Source organism: Coturnix japonica, chromosome 1 (genome assembly GCF_054131305.1).
Source record: "Coturnix japonica strain WE chromosome 1, WE-NBRP24, whole genome shotgun sequence".
NCBI classification, from domain to species: domain Eukaryota; kingdom Metazoa; phylum Chordata; class Aves; order Galliformes; family Phasianidae; genus Coturnix; species Coturnix japonica.
In genome coordinates this window covers 147614697-147638127 of record NC_140663.1, presented here as the reverse complement: position 1 = coordinate 147638127, position 23431 = coordinate 147614697, and the positions used below count along the sequence as shown (strand labels likewise).

At 39.5% G+C, this 23431-nt stretch overlaps 1 protein-coding gene across 2 annotated transcripts; it reads right to left on the bottom strand.

Moving 5' to 3' along the window:
- Positions 1-298: 298 nt before the first annotated feature.
- On the bottom strand, positions 299-5586 carry PCDH20 (protocadherin 20). Of its 2 annotated transcripts, none has more exons than XM_015851684.3 (2): positions 5408-5586; positions 299-4398 (listed from the first exon to the last, which is right to left on the bottom strand). In XM_015851684.3, exons 1-2 carry the CDS (start codon positions 5534-5536, stop codon positions 1696-1698), a joined length of 2832 nt encoding a protein of 943 aa, XP_015707170.3. In that variant the 5' UTR covers positions 5537-5586; the 3' UTR covers positions 299-1695. The 2 variants fall into 2 exon arrangements, with proteins under 2 accessions (XP_015707170.3, XP_085410211.1); XM_085554085.1 differs by lacking the exon at positions 5408-5586 and adding an exon at positions 4748-5116.
- Between the last annotated feature and the right edge of the window lie 17845 nt (positions 5587-23431).

Sequence of the window (23431 nt, the reverse complement as noted above, 5' to 3'; positions counted from 1 at the left end):
TAGGCCTAAGGTGAAGCAATGTGCCACTCACAGAAAGAAAACAAAAAAAAAATACCTCAGATTACACTCTGTACTATGAAATCAAGTATCAGCTGCTGCCCAACTTACATCAGCTGAAATAAAATTGTGCTTGCTAGCAGTACAAAAAAGCATGGCACAAACCCTCAATGAATTAAAGTGCACTAATTCTGGGAAATAAAACAAGCTATAACATTGCCAGCAGCTAAACATTTGTGAAACATGTATTTCTTGTAACAAAAATACCATCAAGCAATATAAGACAGAGAGAGAAAATAAATTATTAAGAAAATATATAGCTTTAATTTGCAGACATATAAACACTTTTGGTACATTACAGACATATGATGCCAGAAATCAAAATAATCAGTTTTAAGCATAACACTAATTTATCTTGTTCACACAGAAATCTGATGTAATCATCATACAAAAGATAGTTTTCAGCTCTTAAAACTAAGTGAAAGTGAGACATTACTGATAAACCTGCTGCTTTGCTGCAGAGGGTACAGCAAAGAATAAATTACTGAGAAAATATGCCACCAGTCTGACAAGTCAGATTTTGAATCTAATCCAAAATCAAAGCCAATGAAAAGGAGCCAGGAATGGTAGCCAAAAGTCAGAAATAAGATCTTTCACATGAAATACCAATCCAGAAAGGAGCAACAGTCAGTACAAACTAAGTCCTATAATTCTCTAGAATATGAAGAGATTTTTTGTTCTCGTCTGGCATACCAGATTCAGAAATATCACATGAAAAATCTATTGCACAACCAAACTGATGGAGTACTACCGACATTGCTCAAAGTACAAAAAGTGTTACTTCTGTGATAATGAAAGGTTCAGCCATTCCCTTGCTTCCCTGCATCTGGCATGTTTATGAGGATGAGCATGGGCTTTTGTCTTTATTTCCTGTAGGAAACATTAAATATAATTTTTCATAGAAATGACCAGCATACTGCTAGAACAAATGATAATGTGGGTGAAATCTGGAGCAAATGAAAGATGGAATGTCACAGCAGTTCTGATTCTCATTACAGTATCTTGCATTCTTTCTCAACAGGAATTGCACTTCTTGTTAATGCCTTTTCTATCCTACTGTGTAAGCTTTACTTGTGAGGTAATAAACATTCTGGTTTTTTTTATGTTTATTTTATTATTATTATTATTTTTAATAGTGCATTTTAATATTCTTATCCTTTTATTTATACATACATCGGGACAGACATTTCTCTTTTTGTGTGTGTAACTGTCTGTACGCCGATGTGTATTTTATGCTAAAACCGATATATTTAAAATATACTCTGTTTATCTCATGAACAGTTCCCTGCTCTGGAGCATCTGATGCCCTCTTGTGGTAAGAAAGACTTTTTAAGCTTAAAGAATTCTTTCCTTCCCGCTTTTTTTTTTTTTTTTATGGTCACTGATCATACTGATTAATGAAAGCTGCAAATGATGTCTATGCTTTTATAGACATGGTGCTAGCTGTTAGTACTAAGGTTTCATAAAAAAGCTGTACACTGAACTTGAGTTTAAAAAACTGTAAACAGCTATTTACAATTATATTAAGTTATAAATTAGCGGTCCTTCACTGCAACCTGTCAATACAGCCCACGGCTAGCTGTTTCAGAGTCGTCCAAGGTTTCTCAGATATTGATCTGGATTATCCACAAGGAAACATCAAATGTTAGAAATCTCCACTGGTTTCTTCTCCAACATGTGCAGGTTAATTCTTCCATTTAAAGGGATTTGTACTTCCAAGTTTTCATCTGCTCTGTGGTGCTTTTTCCCTTTTCTTAGACAGATGTAAATGCCCATCCCAGTTACTAAAGTGATTGAACCCAAACTTATTATTGACAGAGCTACTAAAGTAGGCATGCAGGATGCTGACTCCATTTTTTTATGTGTAGGTTCTACAGATATTTGTGGCTGCTTCTCTTCTATATTGATATCAGGCTCCTTTCTTAACAAACTTTCAATGTAGCTCTCATTGCTAACAGTGTCATTGACAAAAAGATTCACCATGACAGTGGAATGGAGTGGTTCTGGATAGCCATGATCACTAACTTTTACAAGCAGCCGATACAGACCATAGTCATTTTGCATGAGTGATTCTTCCAAGGTGATATTACCGGTTTTAGGGTCAATCCTAAATGACTCTGGTCGGGGGCCTCTTCTTCCTATGATGCTGTATGCTATGACTGCATTCATGCCAGTGTCCTTATCAACAGCATAGACCTCAGTGATGGGAGATCCAGGAAGGGTAGAAGGAAGAACCAACAGATAAGACATATTAGACTGAGGAAACAATACCAAAGGGGGGTTGTCATTTATGTCTAGAAGAAGGATTGTTATTTTTGCAGTAGAAGACAAGGCAGGATCACCACCATCAACTGCTTCAATCCACAGAACATAGGAGCTTTGTTGCTCCCTATCAAGAGAGACTTTAGCTCTCAAAACTCCCTTTCCAGTATCTATGACAAAAATATCACTTCCATTCAGAACTGAAAGAGCAACCCATCCATTTTGTCCTGCATCAGCGTCTGTGACACTGATAACTCCAATTTCACCAAAACCTGGAAAGTTTTCTGGCACAAAAAAGCTGAAATCCTTATTGATAAATCTTGGGCTATTATCATTTTTATCCAGTACAGTGATGGTGACAGTTGCTATTGATTCTCTTGGAGGGAATCCAGAATCTACTGCTTTCACAGTATATCTGTACTTCTCTTTTTCTTCTCTATCCAATTGAGTGGTAACTGTAAGAACTCCTGTGGTTTTATCTAAAGAAAAATAGGAAGGGGCATCGGGCCCTAAAAAATAGGACACTTCCCCTCTTTCTCCACTGTCAGCATCTGTAGCATGCAGTTTGGTCAAGAAAGCATTGGGAACATTATTTTCCTCAATCGATATTTCTATCAGCTGTTGAGAGAAAACTGGTGAGTTGTCATTGTCATCCAAAACTTGTACTTTTATTACTTTGTTTACGTTAAATCCTTCAGAGTTCCATGCCACTACAGAGATTTCATATAGCTGCTGTGTTTCATAGTCTAAAGGTTTTGTGGTTTCTAATAAGTATTCATTGTTGTATGGCTTGTATGGTGAAAGCCTGAAAGGCCCATCACCATCCAAATAGCAACTGACTTTATATTTTTCATCAGGGTCTTTGATGGTAAAAAATGCTATTGGTGTGTTGATAGGCTCCAGTTCCTTTAAGTATACCACTCCTTCCACTTCATTAGCTATGAAACGAGGGACAACTTCAGGTGGCCTCATCATGACTTTGATGATGGTCACTAGCACTGTGATAACAGCAGGGATACAACCAGGACCATTGCCTAATATGATCAGTCTGTGAAGCCTTGGAGTGTTCCCATCAACCTTACTGGATAGTGTGATGACTCCTGTGCTTTCATCTAGATGGAACAAGTCTCTGGATGGCTGAGGGACCTTCTGGCTGTAGGAATAGGTGATTTGTGCATTGGATCCAAGGTCCAGGTCTACTGCATGGACAGTGGCCACATGTGTTCCCAGGCTGGAATTCCCATAAAGAGTGATGTTGAGCTGTGAGTCACTGAATTGGGGGCAGTTGTCATTGATGTCACTGATGCCAATAGTAAGGGTAGCACTACCCACAAGTGGAGGAGTGCCTCCATCCTCAGCAATGATGACTGTGACATATTCCTCCCGTGTCTCCCTGTCCAAAGCCCCCATTACAATCAGGTAGGGGGTCCGCTCTCCACTTTCGTTCTCCTCCACATCCAGGGTGAACACCCCATAGTTATCTCGTAGACGGTAGGTCTGGACACCATTGGTGCCCACATCAGGGTCAAGGGCAGGGTGCTCGATAGCCAGGCGGGTGTTCACAGGTGCATTCTCAGGCACTGAGAGGCGGATGTGGGGCACAGGGAAGCGAGGAGCATTGTCATTGACATCACGGATAGCAATTTTCACCTTCACCAGACGGAAGTATTCCTGTGGCAGTACCAGCACATCCAGCAGAAGCAGGCATGAGTCAGGCGAGGATGAGGAGGAGGACAAGGATACCGTATCTGCCTCTCCAGGGACAGTGGACCCACTGCTCTCCATGCACAAAGCCTCCCGGTCAATCTCCAAAGCCGAAGTGTGTAGCTCTCCGGAGCGGTTGTCCAGATGCACATACTGTCCTCCCAAGCCACGAGAAGCCAGGGTGAAGGAGAGGGGAGGCTGAGAACCTGCAGGGCGCTGCCCCCCAGTCGTGGGCAGCCTCAGATCACGGGCTAGGCTGCCAATGAGCACGCCGGCAGGCAGCCCCTCATTGAGGCTGTAGAAGAGTTCGGTGGCGCGGCTGTAATTGGCAAAGCAGTTGAATGGTCCAACGAAGAGCAGGAAGAGGAGCAAGTGCTGGGGAGAGAGAAGCACAGGAGTGTAGGGGGGAGGGTGGTGTTAGAGAAGGAGGAGAAACAGGAGGCAGCCACCCCCTGCCCACCACCTCCCCTACAGCCACTGTGATCTGGGAGTGAAGCATCTGCAACCAGAAGCCATTATCTCTCCCCCCTCTTTTTCCCCCTCTCCCCTCCCCCACCCCAGTACAGCAGCTACTCCCAGGGCATCGCCATCTGTACCCTCTAGGCAACACCAGCTGCACTTCCCACAGCACATACTCATTGCCAGGGATGACCCAAGGGCACCAATACCCCCACCCAGCAGCACTCCCGCTGAGCTTCTCCCCTTTCCCACCAGCAGCACTCACCCTTCCACCCCGAGCAGAACCTCAAACACTTTCTTGCCCACTCCCCTTTCCACAGCAGGAATATGAAACACGTCCCTCGCTTCTCTCCTCCCTATCCAGCGGCCCAAAGTCTCTCTCTTTCCGTATGCCCGTGCTCCCTACAGCCCAAATCCGGCCACGGCCCACGGTCCCCCCCCAAGCCCGGAGCTCCGTCGGGCACCAGATCACATCGCGAGCCGAGCAGCGGAGCCGAGGAGCGGCAGCGCGCTGGAAGTTGCCGGCGTTGGTTGGCAAGCGCGTCCCCAGCCCTCTGCGAAAGCAAACGGACTCCCGAAATAACTTCGGGTGTCGTCGTCTCCATGGGGGACTTTTCCTCCTTCCCCCGCTTTTTAATTTTTTTGTTTTATTTTTTTATTTTCACCCCCTTTCCCATCTTGGCAGCTACCCGCTACAACGCGCATCGGCAGCAACAACAAAACTTTTAACAGCAGCTCTGATCTGTGGAGATCGGAGGCGAGAGGGGAAAAAAAAAAAAAGAGAATAAATAAAATATCCCCAACACCTATATATATATATATGCGCCCCTAATAAATATCATCCGAATGTTGCTGCTGCGTGCGAAGTCGAGCTCGGGAGGCAGGACGCCGCGTCTCCCCTCCCTCCCTCCGCCCCAGCCCTCACCTGCAGGCTGCCGCGGGCGCTGGGGCTGCTGCGACCGCCCGGGGACCCCATGCCAGGCCGCCGGCTGCTCCCGAGCCGCCCGCCCGCTCCGCCGCCCAACCGGCGCCTCTCCTCCCCGCGGCAGCCCATTCCCTGGCCGCCGCCGCCGCCGCCGCCGCCACCGCCGCCGCCGTGTTGGGCTGGGCTGCGCCGGGCGCACCGCCCACGACACTCCCCCTTCTCTCGGGAGGGCCGCTGCGGGGAGTGATGGGGGGGTTCAGCAAATAGTCACAGGCGGTAGCAGGCAGTGAAGCTGCTCTGAGGATGGAGGAGCGCTTGTCTCTGCGCGGGATGGGCTGTATGTGGATGGAGGCAGTGAGACCGGCAGGGGATGGATGTATTCCTGTGTGGAAAGAGGAAGCAAATGTGTCTAAAAGCTAAATGAGCAAACGAGTTGTCCTTCTTCTTGTGGAATGAGTACTGTGTTCAGTTTTGAACTTCTCACTACAGGAAAGTCATCGACACCCTGGTGTTTGTCTAGAGAAGGGCAATGAAGCTGTGACAGGTCTGGAACACAAGTCTTAGGGGGAGCAGGGAGCAGCTGAGCGAACTGGGATTGTTCAGTCTGGAGAAGAGGAGGTTCAGCAGAGTCCTTATCACACTGTACAACTAATTGATAAGAGCTTGTGATGATGTGGGAATAGGCCTCTACTCTCAGGTATCAGCAATAGGATGAGAGGTAATTTTCTCAAGTTGCACCAGGGAAGGTTCAAGTTGGACATGAGGAAAAATATATTCTCTAAAAGAGCAGTCAAATGTTAGCTACCCAATGAAATGTTAAAATCACAGTCCATGGAGTTGCTCAAGAAACATGTAGATGTGTCACTGAGTGGTATAGTTTAGTGTGCATAGTGCTGATGGGTTGACAACTGGACTAGATGATCTTGGATATCTTTTCCAAGCTTAATGTGTCTATGATTCTTCGATGTGTTGTGGGTGCCAGCAGGAAAAGTGAGAAGTAGAAGCTGGCTCAACTTAAGGAGTATAGACAAGACCTTGTGCCTGCACAAAATTGTAGTGTTCTGAGGATTTTACTACAAGTGGGTTGGGGGAAGGTGCACAAATTAGAGCTGCAGGGGCAATTTCCTGCTGCCTTGGAACCCAGTGGACCCTTGTGGCAGAATATCATGTGTTCTCATTTTATCATATCCAGTCTCTGTTGGCTAGACTGTAAAACTACCATAGAACAAGGCATTAAATTATTAGCTGTTGAGAACCAAACAGATAGTGCCAGACCAGTTACACATTTCTTAACGTCTTGGGCTATCAAAAGGGTAGCTAACCTGTACTGTGTCAGTTACTGGCTCTCTGCAAAGTCTGTCTTTAGCCTTAAAGCAAATGTTCAGTGATCTGGATCCAGACTTCTGCTGAGCGTTCAAGAATTACATTTTGGAAGGCAGTTGCATTTATCAAGTAAAGTGGAGCTACCGTCATGAAGGTAAAGGTTGTGTAAGAAACTGAACTGTCTAAGTCAAGTGATCTGAGGACAGCCTTCAGCATCTCCACCCTCCATGGCAAGCCTAGCATGCAAGTGTTTTACATCAGCTAGGACGCTACAAAAACACAGGGAAGCAAAACCTTATCCTTCATAACCAAAAAAGTATTCTTCCTCTTTTCAATGAATCATAGGGTCATAGAATCATTAAAGCTGGAAAAGACCTTTAAGATCATCTAGTCTAACCATCAGCCTATCACCACCATGCCCACTAAACCATGTGTCTAAGCGCCACATCTTCCCTTTTCTCAAAAACCTCCAGGGACAGTGACTCCACCCTGGGCAGACTGTTCCAGTGCCTTTCCTAATATCCAACTTGAACCTTTTCTGGTGCAACTTGAGGCAATTACCACTCATCTTTAACACTGTTACCTGGGAGAAGAGGCCAGCTCCCACCTCACCACAACTTCTCAAGTAGTTATAGGGAACAGTAAGGTCTCCTGTTGTCCTGACTAAACAATCCCACTTTCCTTAGTTGCTCTCCATAAGAGAGATCTCCATAAGATTTCTCACCACCTTTGTTGCCCTTCTCTGGACATGTTCCAGAGCAACAGTGTCTCTTGTAATAAGGTGCCCAAAAATGAATGTAGTACTCAAGGCATGGCCTCATCAGAGCTGAGTACAGAACCATGATCACCTCCCTGCTCCTGCTGGCAACGCTAATTCTGATACAAGCCAGGATGTCACTGGCCTTTTTGGCCACTTGTGCACACTGCTGGCTCATGTTCAGCCAGTTCTCAGCTAGTACCTCCATATTCTTATCTTCCTTTTTCTCCTAGAACTGCAATTAAAATCACAGTCCAAAAAGCTGCACAGATCTCATATTCTGAATTAAGGAATTGATTTATTCTTCCTGAAGTCAGTGGCAGCAGAATTAGACTGTTTGATCCAGTAGATCCCTTTGTAACATACGATCATTTTAATATGAATTTATTTCTAAAATGACATTTGCACAATGATCATACATGATTTAAAGAGCAGAGTGTCACAGCACTAATAAAAGGGCTAGCTGTATCTTATTATTCATTAATATCCAGGTTTTGAAACTCCTCTGTGTGTACTGCCCTTACTGACCTTGTTTATATCTTTACCATTCGATTTTAGCGGAAGTAGAACAGGCAGTACAGTATATACAGTTCACAGCAAACATGTATAATTTAAGAGAGCAATCAAAGTACCCAAGTCCTTCACTAAATTCTCATTCATGTGAACTGTTCTGCAGATCATTCAGTTTGAAAGGTGCTCATAAACTCAAAACACATTCCAGTTAGTTTAGCTGGACATGACAGATGCTTTTAGCTGACTCACATCTGCTCTAATTTCATTCATTTCAGTGGAAAAATATTGACTCATTTGGATTTCAGTCAGATTTTGACACTGATTTATGTGGAGTTTGAATTCCATAGACTGATTATAATCTTAGTTTTAGTGAATAAGTAGTTTTCTTACGAATGAATCTGAAGTCCCTGTAAAATTCTATCTTAAACTTTTATTTCTCACTGATATCCCAGTTTATCTCCTTTTCTTCTTATCATCTTAAAATTACTGACCTATTACTGTACCGTTTTTTTTTTTTTAACCATCACAGCCGCATTTCCCTGAGGTTTCTGATAGAGTAGGCTATGCCAATACTATTACAGCATTCCATTTTTCATTATACTTGATACATTTTATTTTATAAAACCACAAGTGTAACATCGGAATTTAAAGTGTACTGGAGCAGCTGGTACTTTAATAATATTTTATATTTTTAGACACTAGCAACATCTAGTAAGACTAAGAGGATCCTTAAAGAGTACTATGCCCAGTAAATCATAGAATCACATCATAGAAAGGCTTGGGTTGGAAGGGGCCTCTAGGATCATGAAGCTCCAACCCACCTGCATCAGGCAGGGCCACTAGTCTTGACATTTAATATTAGACCAGGCTGCCGAGGGCTCCATCCAACCTGGCCTTTCTCCTGTTTAAGGAGAAATAATGCAGCTATGTATGGGACATGGGATATGGGATGAGAGGTGAGAAAGAAGAGTTGGAGCACATTCATTCCTGGCTTCTGTTTTTTCATCTGTGAGCCATTCCCAAGGTCCCAGAAAAACACTCACAGATTTAATTATATTTCTGTTTACAGGTATGTTTTCTGAAGACAAAATGTCAGCAGTTTTTAACCTCAATCCCATCTCATCAAATTTAGCCTAACATATCTTCTTAGATTGCATTTTACCATGTCAAATCTTATTATCACTGAATATATCTGTATTTCAAAATTACATTGACTTGCCCACAGTGGTATTGCATCCAAGATTCTGGCTGTAATTAGTGACTAAGAAGGAACAAGAAGGAACATTTCTGTAAGATACCTGAAATACCACAGATTCAGGTAAACAACAAAACAGAAGAGTGAGTTTGCATTACAAGCTATTCAGGAAGTGCCCTAGTTATTCATGAACACACTAGAAGAAGTACATTATTGCTATGGTAAAATGGAGTACTAATTTGACTTAACGAAGTTGGATGTAGCAGGTATTGAAACTGAAATGGCTTGGGTTTTTTTGGGGCAGTGTTCCAGTGACAGATGGAAATATTTCCAGATTAATCAATCAAAAGAAATCACATCTGAAAGGGAATCTCAAATGCTATTTATCTATCTGTTTATTTATTTATTTGTTTCATGTCTGGCAACCCTGGCCAACTTTTACAAGTGACATGAATGCAGGCAATTGTAATCCCCTGAACCTCACATAAAATCTCCTACCTATTATAGCCTGTGGTTGTATTGAACAAGACTGTGGTGTGAAAGAACCCATCCATGAGATCTGCTGATTGAGCTGACAACGTTGGTACTGCTGTAGTCAGTGTGACCATTTGAGCTAGGTGCTTTTCACTGCGGAAACTTGCTCAAACTGAGTGAAATCACTGGAGTTAGTATTGATTCTTAGTGACAGTAAAGCTGAGAGAAGTACAAGACCATACTGACAGATTGTCACTTCTCTGAAGTGTTTAAACTGCAGAAGATACAGGACAAATAAGGGAGGTCCTTTCACCTCTTAGAAAAATAAATTTTTTGTGGCTTTGGTACTCAGTAAGGAAAACGACTTAAATACTAGACTTCCTGTGTAGAATGGTGGATTACTGTGAGAAAGATTGTATAAATATTAGATAGTGACCTTACTTGCAGAAGTGCCGAGCATCTGGTACTTGCATTCATACTGAAAGCTGTGATCATTCCATGTCACTGTGGATCAGACTGAGCACAATCATCCTGCTTTCAGAATAGGGCAGGAGAGGGTCCTTGGTACTGCTTTCCCTTGTGACGCTGAAAGATGGTCCAAAACTTGGGGTCCAGGTTAGATAAAACAGCAGTGGAACTAGAAAGTGAATATCTTGTTGGAGTGTGCTTCACTCAGATCTTCAGTAAAAGTTGTTTTTAAGGGCTGGTTCTTCACACTCTTGCAAGGTTGAACTTGCAGGGTAAAACTCAGCAGTCTGTCATGAAACAAAATCCTTCTTGCAGTTGTGATATCCTTACAATAAAGTAGCTAGTACATGAAAGTAGTTTCTAAACTTACAAAGAAATGCACCATAAGAGAAAATAATGTTTGATAGGAAAGCTGAAAAACATGGATGAGATGATCCTTTCTAGTCATCTCAGCTGTTGGGGACTACTGTGTTGAAGCATCACACACATCAATTGTTAAATACTGGAAAAGACCATCTGCATTTGATATATTTGAACGTCTTTTTCCTAAGATTCCTTTGTGGTTTCTTAAACATACAAATTTTTGGTTACGATGCTTTGCATATGTGCCCAGATGTTTTGCATGTGTCCCTTCCTTTCTTTCTCTGGAAAAAACACTAATATTTTCCAATAAGAAAATAGATTGCCTTCAATATATTTCTAGTCTGATCATATTATTTTTAAAGAAAAACTATTTGTCTGAAAATACTTAGTAAGAAACAATTTAACTCAGATTATATCCCTTATAATCTTTTTTCTTAATTATTTTTTTAAAATATATGTGGTGTTTTTTACACTGTATTACAGTGCACTAACATTCACTTTTACTGACTTCTTATGTAAAAGTTAAAATAATAATACAGTTTTTGATTCGTACAAGGCAAAGTACAGAGTAAGGTACAATGCAATGCTTAGAGCTAAAAACTATTAATTACATGTCTTCTCTGACAGCCCTTATCAATTTAGTTCAGGGACAGTGTTCCAACTTCTTCCAACTCACTTTCTACATACTGCTTGCAAATTACAATGAAGTCATGGATATGACATTTTTAATTGACTTCTCTTTAAGGCATAGCTTTCAAGCTGAAGTTATAACCTCCTCACACCAGAAATGAGAGCTGTGAGGACCGTTATTGTTCACTGTACTGGAGAATAGATAGTGATAGGACAAGGGGGAATGGTTTTCAACTGAGACAGGGGAGGTTTAGGTTAGGTATTCGGAAGGAGTTTTTCACCCAGAGGCTGGTGATGCACTGGAACAGGTTGCCCAAGGACGTTGTGAATGCCACATCCCCGGAGGCATTGAAGAGCCGGACGTGGCTCTGGGCAGCCTGGTCCAGTGGTTGGTGACCCTGCACATAGCAGAGGGGTTGAAACTGGATGATTATTACGGTCCTTTTCAACTCAGGCCATTCTATGATTCCATGATTCCATGATTCCATGAATTAATGATTTTATGATTAATACCACATTGAAGAAGTCCTTAGGTGTGCCAGCTAGCTATCATGTGGAAGCTTGTGCCTATTTTGGGCTCCATTTTAGCTACCATGTGTCAGGAAGTTCCTACATACCAACAAACTGCAGACTGCAATCCTATTTATTTTACTGAGTTGTAAATTGGTAGTGATATAATGCATTAATACAGATTATTGTTTCTCTTCTACTAGCTCCTCTGGAACAGTCAGCTTCTTGTCAGATGGACTACCTTGCTTTGCTCTGAAATATGTTCTGTACATTGAACTTCAAGCAGAAGTCTTTGGTCACTCAGAATAAACAAATACTTCCTTAATAATAAAATATTTTGAATTTTTATATGGTCCGGAATCCATAATCTATTCTGCGACCATATTTAGGTAAAAATTCTTGATGAATTAGATACCTCAAATTCCCTAACACTAACTTACTTTTTGCTCACCACAGTTCTTAAAGATAGCATATAACTCTACTTGGGTTAACAATAATATGAGCTATTAATCTATTTATTTATTTATCTATTTATTTAGAGATAAATAGCTTCTTTTATTTAAACAGGAGGATTTAGTACAGTGGAATGTCCTTGATGAAAGAAAGATAGTGAAAGCAAATGACTTAATGCATAACATAATTTTCACATAAAGAAAAGGCCCATTGGCAGTCTGCTTCAGAAATATTGCAGCTATTAGTGGTTTTCTTGTTCATATTGTCACTTTGACAACTTAACTTGCTACTGAGATAAGAGTAATAGCCTTTTTTTTTCCCTGCAGAAGCACAGAGTTCTTTTAGCAGTGCTGAGCAAACTTAGAGGCTAAAACTACTCTGGAGTTCAAGCAAACACAGATTTTTCTTGAGTTTTTGAAAGTCCTTGGCCACATTGAAATCATACTTACTTCTTGTTCAGTTTTCATATGTAACAGTCAGAGAGGGTTGCTCATTAGTAAGGGGATGATTTGCTTGATCTAACACTGGAATATCTAAAAATCAAGCATCCAACTATTATCTGGTTAGTCTGAGATTCTCTCTCTCTCTCTCTTTTTTTCTTTTTTCTTTTTCCTTTTCCCCCTCAGAGATACATTCACTTTCAAAGGTGATTTATGTAATTGAAAGAAAGAGGTTTTTCAAGCAGGTGAGATAAATTGCCTTCTGGATATGTCTGATTCTCTTCTGACTAAAAAATGCAGGCTAGCCTAGTATGGTTGTTTAAATTTTGTCTTTTTAAAGGTAAAGAGAATGCTGAATGTATAGTTATAATAATTAACAATATAATTGGAAAGTAAATGCATACTGAAATGCAGTGACACGTTTACAATGAATTGTCAATCAATAACTATTTGCAGATGTTACTTCATGGGTATTTTAGACAATAATTACATCTGATAGGAAAAAGGAAAAAAAAAAAAAAAGGTGATCTGTTCCTCCCATTGTTTCAGAAATTTTATATTCATTATATATATTGTTATGATTCAGTAGCTTTATTCACCAGCAAACAGGTTTGGTGTTTTTTGTTTGTTTGTGGTTTTGTTTTTGTTTTGTTTTTTTTTTTTAACTCACATAAGTAAAGAAAATAACATAATTTAAAAGGAGATTATATTTGAAACTTTTACCAGCAATTTGATGGCACTTGCATTTGGCAAATATGAAATGTTTTTGAAACAGCACTGCAAAGTCCATTTTAGTGTTTGATTTATTTCCTTTTCTAAGTGCTGCACATTTCTATGTCTCCACATAATTACCATTTAATTCAAATATCAGTAACTCAGTAAGCAGTTTAATAAAAGTCACAAGGCATTTTCTACATCATAGAATAAAATCATCGATTTTATTCACTCGATATAGTGAATTTCTAGATAATAATAAAAAATAATAAACAACAACATTTTTTGTTCTTTTCTTTAAAAAAAACTGAAACACAAATAATGGAAAATTAAACATCTTTTTTTGATTTTTTATTACCTCTTTATTCAATTCCAGAATTGTGAAGGAAATACCAATTAATGTAGATTTCACATTTTCTTGTAGTAATGTACCTTCTCCCATGGTAGTTGTAACATTGCAACTGTGATGTTTTTTAATGTTTTCTTATTCTTTAGGGATATACAAAGCTTGATTCCATTTGTCTAGTCAGTGAACAAGAGCATAGTACTGCTAGCTCGAATAACTTTTACATGGTAGATTGCCCTTCTGATACGTCTGTACAGAAATTGATATTTGCCTAAATACTGTCTCTCTGTAAGAAATAGTACCACTATGTATGGAATAAGTATTATAAGTAAATTAACTGAGAAGATCCTGTAGCAGAGCATAAAGAAACAAAATAAAAGAAACTTAATATATCCTTATTTGGATTGTGCATGTCATGCTACAAAGACTAAAACAAAACAACAATTAAGTACTCAAAAAAGAACAAAAAAACAAAACAAAAATATCCCTCCTGTGTTTTGTTCATGATCCGCAAGGTAATTTTCCATATATAATCACAGATATTAAATTAGTTTTCTAGAAGGAATGTTTCATCTGCTAATAAGTATTATATTTAAGTTTTAAACACATTCAGAAATCAGAAGATCAAGATGAAGGAGCAGATGTTAAGTGAACTATAGAAAGCATTATTTTTTTCATATCCAATCCAATATTAATTCAGATTTCAGTTTAGTTTGTAAGATAATTTAAATACAATCTCTAGTCGTAGGTTGGGGGTTGGACTCGATGATCTGGGGGTTGGACTCGATGATCTCTAGAGGTCCCTTCCAACCCCTACAATTCTGTGAGATAGTCTTTTACTGAATAAAGCCAGGAAGATTAACCTCTGAAAGAAATGCTTGTTACTCTTTCAACTACAAGTCTTGTTGATGGTGTAACCATTTCGTGGATGGATAAAAATCTTAAAATAGAATTGTGTGATATGTCTGCCATATGTATGTGCAGTATATACATTACTATTTTTTACTGAGAGGCTTTAGTTTCCTTCCCTCATACTCAACCTGAAACAGAAATATTTGTCTCAATAGTAGGAGCAGGGGGATTTGGATAGGATGTGTTGGTAGGGCATGTCCTATCATATGACATTTGACAAGGTTAAATGACATGTGCTGTATGTGGATCATAACAACCTTGAGCAGCATTACACATCTGGGGAAGAGTGGCTTGAAATCTGACTAGCAGAAAAGAAGCTGGCCACCAGTTTACCCACGTGGCCAATAAAGCCAGACATCCTGATCCACATCAGAAATAGTGTATCCAGGAGCACTAGAGAAGCAATTGCCCCTCCTGTACTCAGCACTGGTGAGACCACAGCTCAAGTACTGTGTTAAGCTTTGGGCCAGTCACTGCAAGGTGAATACTGAGTTGTTCAAGCATGTTCAGAAAAAGGCAGCAAAGCTAATGAAAGGCCTAGAGAACTAGACATTTGAGGAGCAGCTGATGGAACTGGGGCTGTTTTGTCTGGGGAAAAGGAGGCTGAAGGACACCTCATCAGTGTCTACAAATTTTTGAAATGAGACTGCAGTAAGGAGGGTTTTGGTCTTTTCTCAGGTAACAAGCAATAGGACATGAAACAACAACTTCAGATTACACCAGAAGAGGTTTAAATTTGATATCAGAAATAATTTATTCACAGAAAGACTGGTTTGGCATTGGAACAGGCTGACCAGTTAGGCAGAGGAATCACCGCACTTGGAGACACTTAAGAAACATTTGTATGTGGTGTATGGAGACATGGTTTAGCTGTGAACATGAATTGCAGTGAATAGCTGGATTTGATCTTGAAGGTTTTTTCTAACCAGAATGATTCTAGGATTCTATGATCCTTCTCTCACTTTTCAGTGTAGCACATAACAAAACCACAGTTATTTCTTATATCATAAAATGATGAATATTGATAATTGTATTATTTTTGAAAGAAAAATCTATATTTTTATGCTGTGTGCAATTGTCTATTGATTTGTATTTAATTATTTGGTATTATATTCATTACCTTCTAGGGTTTTTTTGTTGTTACAATTCTGTTGTCATCAAAAGCATAATCAGACTAAAAGCTAGACAATCTAATGTAAACTGATGTTTTTGTTTGTGTGTTGGAGAATGGAACATTCAGAAAATTGGAAATGCATTATTGAGTGCTGCTATTTCCAGTCCAGGTCAATTATTACTATGGGTCAATGGAAACAATAATAGTTATTACAGATCACTGAACTTTGTAACATCAGTGGCTTTTCACACTTCAGAGGGTATTTTTATAATTTTAAAAGGAGTTATTTTTTGCTCAATAATTTGTACCTATAGCATAGCAAGTTTTAAGGTTGAGGTGATTTTAAAAAGAAAAATAAACATAAATTTATTTATTTATTTATTTATTTTCCAGACTGGGAGATGCATTTTATAAGGCATGGAGTTTTTTCTGCCAACCTAGAATGGTTGCTTGTTCTCTCTACTCAGTATCTGAAAAAAATATATGCCACAGAGTATAATTCAGAACAGCACTGCAACCTCTAATCACACACTAAGCTTAACTGTTTACGCATCTTCCTGGCTCTGCTTTAGACTGTGGGAATTAAAATGATAAATCTGATGCTACTGGATCTAATTAGTAAAGAATATAAATACATACTCATTGGTTCTGCATGAAGGAGGGCAGGACATGGATTGCTCTTTGGTATTTTATTATTACAGGTGGAGGTATTCAGTTTACTTCCTTTTAAGAAGACTGTGGAGATGTGGTAGATGGAATGCTCCCAGACCAACTTGACACAGCATATGTGCTGTTGCATTGGTTGCTCTATATATAGAAATGAAAACTTCATATGCTGGTAAACAGGCAGAGAAACTTCCTTCATTAGAAGTAACAAGAGGCTAATTAACTTCACTTGCTACACATAACTAAATGGCAATTTTGCTGTTTGCAGTTTTGCTGTGCAGTTTTACAAAGTCATCTGGCCTGAAATCTGCTTTGGAAGCACTCCCAACAAAGAATATCTTTTGGCATCAGGTGAGCCAAAACATTTGCATTAAAATTTCTGATCTGAAAAGAGCCAGCACATTACCTTGTTGTGGATGGTTTGTCTTTGACTTACATCTGATTTTACTCAACAGCCTTACGATGTTAAATAAATGAACTATTGTTAATGGCCAACTGTAACAGAATGTCATTCATAACAAGAATTGTCAGGATCAAACTAACATACTTCATAACTGGCAAAAGAGTCAAACAGAATGAGATGGGCAATAAACTACATATTTGCAGTACTGCTTTCTACTCTATGGTATCTCTTTTTATAAAAAATAAATACTAAAAACCTAACACAAAACTCAAACAAACAAGAAGACTTCAGCTTTCCCAAGTTTTATCTTGCAATTTGGCCTTCCCTTGGCTTCCCAGTGTTTTGGTTAATCTTTATTGATTTAAATAAAAACTCATTGTGTTTGCAAATAACATTTGCTCAGGAGAAATTTTAAGTACTTTCTTCCCAGGGGCAATAAATCAAGAACAAAACAACTTTAAAAACACAAGATTATTTTTAATCACGGTGTATGGTGACAGAAAAGGCAGAATAGGCACTAAAATAGGCTGATTGGGGAATGTGCCATACTGACACATGCATAATTCATTTTTTTCTAGATAACCTAAAGCCTCTTATATAATGTTTGAAAATAAATACAAATATAAGAAACATACTTAGAATCATAGAATCACAAGGTTGGAAAGGACCTACAAGATCATCTAGTCCAACTGTCCTCCCATTAACGCTGGTACCAAAAGCCACTAAACCACATCTCCTAGCTCCTCATCCAGATGCCACTTGAACTCTGCCAGGGATGGCAACTCCACCCACCACCTCACTGGCCAGTGCCTGACCTGTTTCTCTGAGAGAAAACATTCCTTCTTATATCTAGACTAAACCTCATCTGGTACAACTTGTGGCCATTTTGTCAGGTCCTATTTGTTGCCTGGGAGGCCCAGCCCCTCCTCATCACAACCTCCCTTCAGGAAGTCGTAGAGTGCAATGAGGTCTCCCCTGAGCCACTTCTTCTCCAGGCTCAACAATCCCAGCTTCCTGAGCTGCTCCTCATAAGACTTGTGCTCCAGAACCATCACTAGTTTCATACTTAGGCAGTCCATGCATGCTGTACACAAGGAGGAATGAATTCTGTTCTTTGAATTGAGGGAAAGGGCTCCAGTACATGAACTTGTACTATGATCTTACACTAATAAATTAAACTCTTTTTTTGATAACCTCGAGTTATATGTAGGAAAATACTGTGACTTTCAGAAGAAGATCCTGACTTCTCACAACACTACTGTATTTAGCTATATGAACTCAGGACCAAAATGGATTTGTAGATTACCATTCAAAAAATGGGCTGACTGATGGCATTTTGTTCTGACAGCCTGGAGCAGAGGATCTGCCCATCTGAAATCAGCAGTAAACTAAACTGTTCAGATAAGTTGTCATACTCAGTTTCTGTTATGAATGAAATATATTTTCTTTACTCTTTTTTCTGTCTTTCTGTGGTTCATCTTACTCAAAAATTTTATTCGTAATATAAATATTAGTAATATAAGTCCTAAAAATGGGATTTTGCTTGGAAAAAATAATGGGGAAAAAAACAAACCAAGCCAACAACAACAACAACAAAACATAGAAAAATGTCACCTGCCAAATATGGCACTGGCTGATCTTTACAATATTCTATGATTCATGTAACTCACTAATCACTGTAAGCCATGGCAGAAATTCCGACAGGTTAATATGAACTGATGTTAATGATATGCAGCAAGAATTTAACCATGTTCTCCATATTGTTCAGCTATGAGACGATGAATCTATGGCTAAATATTGATGTTTTGACTTGTTTAGCACTCCAGGCTTTCTGAATGCACTGCACATCTGTTTTCTTACTGTACTTACACTGTGAATATAAAATATACAATTGTTAATATTTGTTAAGGCCGTTAATAATATATCATGGCCTATATCATCTTTGCTCTAGAAGAGCTTTGGTGTGTGAATTAATCCACCAGTAACATAGCATTATTCTCTTTTAAATAATTGGAAGCTTTGGCACTGATCTGAGATTTTACCAGCATATCTAATTTTAAGGATGTGGATTCTTTTGGAAATTCTCATTTCTTAAGCATGAAAAGACAAGCACATTTGGGTTTGACCAGAGATGATACAGAAGACTTGCCCATGCAATTTGTTGCATGGATGTTTGGACACACGTTCTGCCAAATCAGAGGTCAAACTTATTTTTTTATCAACCAGCTTATTTTCTCCACTCCTTAGTTGTATAAGTGATGCTGTTGCCCCTAACTCTGTGTCTTGCAAATGTCAGATGCATATTTAAAATGGAATCCTGTATGCTATCCTCACTTTGTGCCCAGTTTATCAAGTTATGATACTTGCGATTGCTTGTTGTATATTTAAGGTTTGAAAGTTTTTCAGCTGTTTGGATTTCTTTTTTTTTTTTTTCACATTCCAGCAGCAACAAATTTCAGTGTCAGAGAAGAGCCTGCTTAAAAAAAAAAAAAAAAGAAAAAAAAAAAAGAGTAAACAATAAAAAAAAAGAACTCCCTGATATTCATGCTACTTTACCTAAAGCCTAAAATCTCCTTAAAGATGTGTCAGATTCCATACAACCAAAGTTCTGTTTTATATTCGGGCTTCTCCTTCACTTTATATTTGGGCTGAAATAGAGCAAATTCTTGCAGGCTTTGCTATTCAGCTTGCACTTAAAAAAGCATTGCCAGTAGCTTAGCTGTCAACCATTTTCAAACTCTGTAAAATGTTTAATCTGAAAAAAACCAAAACATGGAAGTTCCAAAATTAGGACTTCCTTTCCAGTTTTAGGTCTCTCTGTAACTAGTCAAATTCATGATTCCATATTGGTGGAAAGAAGTGAAAAAGTAATTAATGTCAGTGCCAACCATTTGAACACTTAAGATTTAAAAGCTTTAGCAGTGATGCACTGTCTAGTAAATTGGAATGTGTAAATGAATAAAATTAGTTTTATTTTCAGTATTTAATTTGAATTCGAAGAAAAAAAAATGCCTTCCCATTATGACACTTTTCTTTTTGTTACTGTTATTTATTTATTTTTTGATAATACTGATCTACATTGATTTTTGGAACTATTTTTATGGTAAGAAGACCAGGAAAACATGGTTACCTGGCTGGAATCTGTTATATATCCAGTAACTATGTATAATTCTTTCTGAAATAGTCTAGATCACTAAAATCAAGTTGTCTCACTCCAGTCTGTAGGAGGGAGAGGAGCTTCTTTGTATACCCAGTGTGAGATTAAGAAACAATGGTTCCACCAGGATCCAGCAGTGGTCCTGTTGTAAGATGTTCCAATGGTCCGAGGAAAAAGTGCAGGGGTGGGGGGAGGGCAGCAGCAGCGTGGCCAGCCTTGGGCAGCAAGCGGGTAGCCAGAAGAAGCCACAGGGTAAGTCTGGGAACAGGCACCTGGAATCAGATAGCAGGTCCGGGAGAGTCCATCAGCAAGCATGATGTCTGTAGTGAGGGATCTGATGGCAGACACCTTCTTCTTCAGCCTGCAGGCATCACGTTGTAAGGAATATGATGTCAGAAACCTCTCTTCATAGATGCTGATCCCTCTTTTATCCTCCTTTTTCCTGCTTACATGACATTCCTGGGTGCTTGGGTAAGAGTCATGTGAAGCACCCCCTGAGATGGCCATCATCCTTGAGATAAACCCACATAAAAGACTGCTTCCCAGCTATTCATCTGCAGCTTATCTCTCTCTTCTTGCCCCTGGCCTTGTCCATCTGTGTTCCTCAGACAAGGGATTTCTCAACCCTTGGCCAGGACTTGCTTGGACTTGTTCATCTGTGTCCTTCATCAAGCTTTGAGTCCATGGTATAAAAGAATAACCTCTTACACAAATGTGTAGGTAAACTTTTAGAAAACATGATTTAAATCTGAAACTAGGCTAAGGAATAAAATCTTCAAATATGAAACCAAATACACTACACATTCAAATGTACCAAAGTAAGATTTTGTATGCTATCAAAATCCTATCAGTCATTCCTTATACCAAATTTTCAGACTAGTAAAAATAATAACCTCATCCCAATTTACTATTCCCAACAATGATAGCTTATAGTAGGATGGTTATCACTCGATATAGCTTTTTGTTTCTTTTTCTCTTATCAAATTCCAACTGATGACTTAACACAGAGATTGAAACCCATCTCCTTCCATTTTTACATTCCTAATTTTTTAATAATGTCTTTAAAGGTCTTTAAATCCAGTAACATTTGCTTAGTGTTTCCCTTATAGACTTCTGTATAATTAATTCATCAGATGGCTAGGTTATCCCAGAATAGGACTGATAGGGTTCTCTGGATATTAGAGATACTTTTCTTTTTTTCTTTAGCGTTGGCTATAAGAATAAATACAGTGACACCGAATCATTCTTCTGAGAAAATGGCGATTATATATTTGTATTAATCTACATAGAATTATAAGATAAGGCTCATTTCTGAATACATCCTATTCAAACCCTCTGAGATCAAGTCAGAACATAGATATTACATATTACATAGATATTACATAGATAGGGAGCTAGGATTGTTCAGCCTGGAGAAGAGGAGGCTCAGGGGAGACCTTATAGCTCTCTATAACTTCCTGAAGGGGGGTTGTAGTGAGCTGGGGGTTGGCCTCTTCTCTTGTGTAATCAGTGATAGAACTAGAGGGAATGGTTTTAAGCTGCGTCAGGGGAGATTCAGTCTGGACATTAGGAAGTATTACTTCTCAGAATGGGAAGTCAGGCATTGGAATGCACTGCCCAGGGAGGTGGTGGAGTCACTGACCATGGGAGTGTTCAAGAAACGCTTGAATGTGGTGCTGAGGAATATGATTTAGCCTGGAAGTACTGGTAATGGTTGGACTAGATGATCTTCTAGGTCTTTTCCAACCTTGATAATTCTGTGATTCTGTGATTCTGTGATTACTTAGGGATGCAAAAGCTCTGTCCCAGTGAGGCAAACTGACTATTTTACAGAACTGGGTACATGAGAGGCATTTAATGGTGATATAGAGATAAAAACTATTTGTATCGTTGTTCGTTATTTTTGCTGTCAAGGATGGTTCTGCTAACTAGTCTATGTTTTTCTGTTTCTTTTAATTCCTTTTTCTTTTGTCTCCTACCACCCCCACCCTCCCCTAGCTGATTTTTACCAATTTCTAAAGGAAGTTTTTGTTTTGTTTTTTTTTGTTTGGTAATAATATACTTTGATGGATCAATTGATACCTAGATATTTCTATTTTACATGACTGAATGAAGTTCCTCTTGAGTTTAATCTCACCTTTTTAGATTATTTATAGGAAAATCTTGTATTATTTATGACTTACCGAGAAAGGAAAATTTACATGATTCAGTAGGAGTAAATAAGCAGATGTTGTCATGAAGACAGCATAAATTCTGTGGGCAGAAATCTGTTTTCTGATCTTTATCTTTTTAAATAAAATGGTAGATTTGGCTTTGTCTCTGCCTTCACTGAAGAATTCAAACCTTTTATGTCAGAGACAAACTGAATGCCTGAAGCAGAGTTTAGAGCATTATGTCACTTAGCTGTTCTCTCAAAATTTCTCACAAAGAAGAGAATCTATTTGAAACTCACTGTATAGACCTTGGATATAACACAATATCCATGAAAATACTAATAGAGTCTACAATAAGTATTCTTGATGCTTCAAGAAAAAAGGGACCTTCCTCTCATGAGCAGAGACACCTTCACCAATTTGACTCCCATCTACAAGAAGGGCTGGAAGAAGGATCTGGGTAACTACAGGCCTGTCAGTCTGACCTCGGTAGGGGGGAAGTTATGGAACAAATCATTTTGAGTGAGATCACACAGCATGTGCGTGGCGTCCAGGGGATCAGACCCAATCAGCATGAGTTCATGAGTTGTGTTTATTTTGATGTAGCACAGGACAATTAGGATGGTTGCACTAGTCTTGTAGGTCCTTTCCAACCTTGTGATTCTATAATTCTGTGATTCCATGACATGACTGGCTTTCTGGGCTGCAAGCTCACACTGCTGGCTCATGTTCAGTCTTTCACCCAGCAACCCCAAATCCTTCTCCACAGGGATGCTTTCTATCCATTCGTCAACCAGCCTGAATTGTGATTGGGATTGTCCTGGTCTAGTTTCAGGACCTTACACCTGACCTTATTGAACTTCATAAGGTTCATAGTATCATAGTATCATAGTATCATAGTATCATAGTATCATAGTATCATAGTATCATAGTCTCCTGCGGGTTGGAAGGGACCTTAGAGATCATCGAGTCCAACCCCCCGGTATTCGAGCCTCCTGTGTAGCAGAGCAGCACTTCTACCACTTGCGCCACCGGGGTCCCATTCTCAAATCTGCCAAGGTTCCTTTAAATGTCGTACCTTCCCTCCAGTGTGTCATTTGTACCACTCAGCTGCTGAGGGTTCATTCAGACCCATTGTCAATGTCCAACAATGTGTTAAATAGTGCTAGTCCCAGTACTGATCCCTGAGGAACATGACTTGTCACTGGTTTTCGTCTCTGGGCATCAAGCCATTGACCTGTGACCATTCTACCTGTTCTTTAACCACTGATTCATCCAACCTTTCATCCCTCCAGTTCAGAGACAAGTATGTAATACAGGATGGTATGAATCAGAATCACAGAATGGCCTGAGTTGGAAGGGACCTCAAGGATCATAAAGCTACAACCCCCTCGCTACAGTCAGGACCACCAACCTCCACACTGACCAGGCTG

Bases quoted from the DNA above. Each gene is read 5' to 3' on its own strand.
- PCDH20 (XM_015851684.3), bottom strand. From the start codon at position 5,536: ATGGGCTGCCGCGGGGAGGAGAGGCGCCGGTTGGGCGGCGGAGCGGGC. The intron at 4,399-5,407 runs GTGAGGGCTGGG...CTCTCTCCCCAG, and splicing joins GCGCCCGCGGCAGCCTGCAG to CACTTGCTCCTCTTCCTGCT.